The sequence below is a fragment of the Castanea sativa genome, chromosome 8, assembly GCF_040712315.1.
Source record: "Castanea sativa cultivar Marrone di Chiusa Pesio chromosome 8, ASM4071231v1".
Taxonomy (NCBI): Eukaryota; Viridiplantae; Streptophyta; class Magnoliopsida; order Fagales; family Fagaceae; genus Castanea; species Castanea sativa.
The window spans coordinates 8,921,548-8,926,622 of NC_134020.1; the positions used below are offsets into that span (position 1 = coordinate 8,921,548).

The window sequence follows — 5,075 nt, forward strand, 5'->3', positions numbered from 1 at the left end:
CTAGGTTACATGTTCCATCTTAAAAATGGCTTGGTTACTTGGAATCGTAAACATGGCACCCATCATTTTTCTGTGACCATGCACTGGATTACATGAATAAATCATCCAACCAAGCAAAAATAAACCAAAACATGACATACTCAGGCGGGGGAGACAGACAGAGACAGAGAATCCTGGGTTTTTTTTTTTTTTTTTTTTGTATAGCATTACAAACCAGAAAAATTGGTTTGCATTAATGGTGCTTGTATTAGTTTGCACCAGCGTATCACATGTGCGCGTAAAAAGAAAGCGATCAAATATGAACCAAAATATATTTGATCAAAATAGGAGTGTCCAGTGGATGCTATGAGCTAAGAGCGCGCCTTAATTTTAAAGCTCATACATGTAATGATGAATAAAAAGATAAGTATATGCAACATAGGGGTGTGTGACTAAAAGCACCTCAGCAAAACCCAACAAAAAAGGGGTCATCCAAGCCCTGCTAAACTGATGTGACTTGGGGCTTTTGTAATTTCTCTTCTTTATACAGCAACCGCCTCTTGTTTGAGCCATATCCTTGATACTGGTATATAATGCTGTAAAGACACTGCCGCAGGCACATTACCTCAAATGTTTCTATAAACCTCAAATCTGTTTCCCTAGATTTCACGCCAGCAAAATGTTTGTACTCCTCAAACACAGATGACAAACACCAATTCTGAAATTTTCTCAGGCAACCAACAAGACAACCTGTCCGATGCTGCAGGGAAAAAAAAATGAATATACTGTTAATTTTTTTCTCTTGTTTCTTGGGTCAAATAAAAAAAGGTTAAACCCTTCAAAAGAGATCTTCCGAGAACATAAAAGAAGAATGATGAGAAGATGTGACATGTGTCAATAGAACAGCTTCTTCTTTAGAAAGCCATTAGAGTAAGAGTTGATACAAACAACTAAGCAATCTTTTCATAAATTATTAACAGGTAGGAGAGACCAAAGGGGTGGGCTGAAATCATCCGATAACAATCCTTTAACAGCAGAGCCCCAAGTTACAAAGGTAATAGTAATGATAGCAAAATGAAATAGAATAGTTCTTTCTTTGTTAATTAATTAATTTTTTCCATGGAAGGAATAACTAACAATAGGCTAATGCAGAAGTTGAACAGAGGAGAAAATTCCTCTAAGAAAATAAAGTAATGAAAGAAGGACCAACCATATAGTAATTTTTATTGAAATTCCTCCAGAGGGTCAATTTGATCAATGAAGAATGAACCGGTTGCAAAATCAAATTCAGAAGAGATATCATTTTGATATTAATGTCTCTCTATGCTGTTACAGCAGAAACTTTTGCCTAGATTAATAAGTTACTTGTACGAATACTGATCACAATAACTTCCCACTAGTTAGCTTATTTTTAATATGGATCATTACAACTGGCTAACAAAGACAATTTCAAGAGATGGAAAACTAAAAAATAGATGTGAACCATACCTTTCCACGCTTACAATGGATCAAAACTGGATGATTTCTCACATCTGGAAACACCAAAAAAAAAAAAAAAGAGGAGAGTAAGAAATACAAAATCAAATGAAGTACTGAAACAAGGATCTAAATAATTATAATGAAAATTTAATTTGAAAATTTTCAGATCATAATCCACTACCAATTAAGACTTTCAGAGCCTCCATGATAGTATCCTTGGGAATAGATACACAAGGCTCCTGCAAATGCAATGGTTATAAGCAAATTAGCAATATAGTTAACAAAGAAAAACTATGCCCATTATCCCACCAGATGACATTAGCATCCATACTAACAGCTGTGACAATCTGTGGTGGCCTCTAGAAAGAGTCACAATCTTACCAAATTTTTTTTTTTATAAAAAAAGGCCTAATATAAAAGCATGGTTAAATAAACTAAAATTAAATTAGTATGACCCTGACACTTCAGCACACAGCACATAAAGCTGCACATTTAGAAAAGTTATTTAATAACCATCATGAACTGCATTCCTGTTTTTTTTTTATTTTTTTTTATTTTTTTTTCCTCAGGGTCGAAACATAAAGCTCCTTTTATTTTTCTTGGTCATACACTAACATTAATTGACAAGTACTTAGCCACTCAATATATGATTTTTTATATTTGATAAGTCACTTGATAAATATATGAATAAACGGAAAGAATACAGAAAATCAAAATAGAATCATGATTTCCAAGATATGCTTGCACCAAATCTCCCCCTTAGACTATAACTGCTATTTTGTTGTTTTTTGTAATTACTATTTCATATAAGAGACCACTACAACTAACAGTCCACAACCATAATCTCTGACTTCTAATACTTGAAAAGACACATCGACAAATGTTTCTATTTAACTTCTTTTTTTTTTTTTTTTTTCAACAAAAATATTCCAAATCAAATTATTCGTCTTCTTTTTCCTTTTTTTTTTTTTTTTTCTATCAGTAGCAGCCAACTAACAATACATTATTAAGTTCATATAACCTTTCAAAATAACCATCTAATAAAGATCAATAAAGTCTAAACTAATTATTAAGTTCAAAAAAAGAATCTTGGGACAAAATCCTATAGATATTTTGCTTAAAACAATTGTCAGGGTCAAATTCCAGCATGAAATTCCCTCTACAAAAAAAAAGAAAAGAAAAGAAAAAAGAAAAAGAATGGCAGCATGAAATCGATAATTAACTATAGTGCATATTACAAAATTTTCAGCATTGTCAAAAAAATCTACAACTAATATGTTATGTGAAATACCAAAAGAATAGCACAAAATTCCAAATCAAAACGCATGCATACATCAACTTGTGCAAATTAATATATTGACATTAAACAAATTTTGCATATTGATATTACAACAAATAATTCCAACTTCATAAAACACATACACTTTTCACCAAAGAAAGTTGAGAGATTATACCGTCTTGCCCTCAATTCCAAACTGAAAGAGCCGAATATTCCGAGACTGAAGAAACTCCAAGTTCTCTTCTGGGTAAGGCTCTGGACACAAGTATCTGCTCCATGTTCCAATCACACAAGTCAAAACTCTTTCTTGCAAAAGAAAAATGATAAAAAGATACTAACACATCACCCCATGTTTGTTTCTCGAGTAAGTTCAAGAAAAACTCAATTTTCGTCAAAGACATTAGCAATAACAACCTCTGCCTAAGAAAAAAATAATTAAGATTGTGTATTCTTTACTTCTTTTTCTTTATTTTTCTCTCAAACTTTTTCTAAGCGACTAAAAAATCTCCAAAGAAGAAAAAATAAATCTCGAAAATCTCTTTTTTTTCAAGTCAAAATTTCCTATCAACAAAACAAACTCCAAGAACTTCTACAAACATCGAAATATTGTTTTGTTTCCCATCAAAACTTCCTATCAACCAATCAGACTCCAGAAAATTCTAAAATTTTAAACAGAATTATTATTATTAATATTTATTTAAAACAAAACCCGAAGCAAAAAAGAAAATAAAAGAAAGAAAGAGAAAAAGAAATATTCTTTAAAAATTTTCTTATGAAACAAACAAACCCTTCAAAAACAACGTTAAAAACTCAACATTGGATACATAAATACATAGATATACAGAAGGAAAAAAAAAAAAGCATACATGATGGATCGAAGATTGAGTGTATCAAGGAAAGGAAAATTGTCAGGTTGAGGAAAGCCCGATCTGAAAATGCCGTCCTCCACCATTGAGAAATTCGACGGAGGCACCAATACCACGTCGCTCTCTTCCTCTTCCACTATCAGTCCCATATCGATTTCTTCCTCTAACAAATCGAAAGAATGAAAGAAACAGAGATCCCAAAAACAAAAATTGATGGGTTTCTAAATTCTAACTAATGTGAATGCAGGTTAAAGAAATTGAAGAAGAAATATAAAGGAAGAAGAAAAAGAAGAGGTCATGGTTGGCTTGAGAGATAGAGAAACAACGCCGATGTTTGTTAGGATTCTCCTCAGTTTCTGTTTCGGATTCCAACTCTCTTCTGTTTCTGTGTTTGTGTTTGTGTTTCTGTGCGCGTGTCATTAAATATTGTTACGTGGCTGACCCTGGCTGCTATTATTATTTTATTTTATTTTTTTGTTTTTTGTTTGAGAGATAGAGAAACAACGCCGTTGTTTTTTGTTTTTTTATAACAAGTGGGAAACCAGGGGTCAGGTCAGACCAATCAAGAAGCTTTTGACTGACAGTAATTAATTTAATTTTCTTAGCTTATAAAAAAAAAGAAAAAAAACTTTTGATTTTTTTTTTCTTAAAATGGAATTTTAAATTGTGAAGTTTTTTACAATCCATTGTTTTGACCAATTCTTGTTAGTTTTTTATGGGAACTAAAAAATTGAACCGCCTCCAATTTGCCTACAAGAGTCGTCCAAAGCCAAGGGCCAACCCAGTACAAGAAGATCGTCTATAAGTAGAAGGTCGTCCATGTCCAGAAGGGTCATCTATCAAGAAAGCGTCTGGACGATCTCCCAACACTTGGGGAATTTCTAGAAATGGGTTTATCTACATAAGCTTGAAATTTGGATCACGTGGTATTATTTTGAGACATGAACAAGATCCTTATTCATCGCTATAACTTCTTAATAAGTACTTAACTTCCAATGACAGTTGTAGAAGATAAGATTGAATATTCTAAGTTCTATAGCAGTTGTGGAAGTTTTGTCTGAACCTTCTAACTTCCACAAATATTGGAGAAGTTACTAAACAAGTAACCGCTCCAAAACTCACTTTATAAGGACTTATCCACATCAAATCGAATTTTTCACTACTCCTAAAAAATTGGAATTCTTGAGTTCTAAGAGAAAAAACTAATTTAAGCATTTGAGGGTTTTTAGCCGGATCAACCCGGTCTCCTTTGATCTTGTATCTTTTTCTTTTCAGGCTTTCCAAGCAACCACTGGCCCATTGAAGTTCGGAGCATTCAGCCTACTGATTTTCTGTGTATTATCAGTTAGCACCATTTATGGGAAGATTAAGTTTGCATATTGCAATTTATCTTCTTTCGAAAAAAGGCTGCATGGTTCAAACAAGATCAATGGCCACTTGCCCAGGCCATCAGGAGAGTGGGAACGCTTCTA

At 32.9% G+C, this 5,075-nt stretch overlaps 1 protein-coding gene across 2 annotated transcripts; it reads right to left on the reverse strand.

Moving 5' to 3' along the window:
• Window positions 1–162: 162 nt before the first annotated feature.
• On the reverse strand, window positions 163–3,998 carry LOC142606668 (inositol diphosphatase DSP5-like). 2 transcript variants are annotated; one of them, XM_075778000.1, is made up of 5 exons: window positions 3,604–3,998; window positions 2,913–3,006; window positions 1,640–1,697; window positions 1,468–1,511; window positions 163–739 (listed from the first exon to the last, which is right to left on the reverse strand). In XM_075778000.1, exons 1-5 carry the CDS (start codon window positions 3,750–3,752, stop codon window positions 482–484), a joined length of 603 nt encoding a protein of 200 aa, XP_075634115.1. In that variant the 5' UTR covers window positions 3,753–3,998; the 3' UTR covers window positions 163–481. The 2 variants fall into 2 exon arrangements, with proteins under 2 accessions (XP_075634115.1, XP_075634116.1); XM_075778001.1 differs by lacking the exon at window positions 1,640–1,697 and having other exon boundaries at window positions 635–739; window positions 3,604–3,996.
• Between the last annotated feature and the right edge of the window lie 1,077 nt (window positions 3,999–5,075).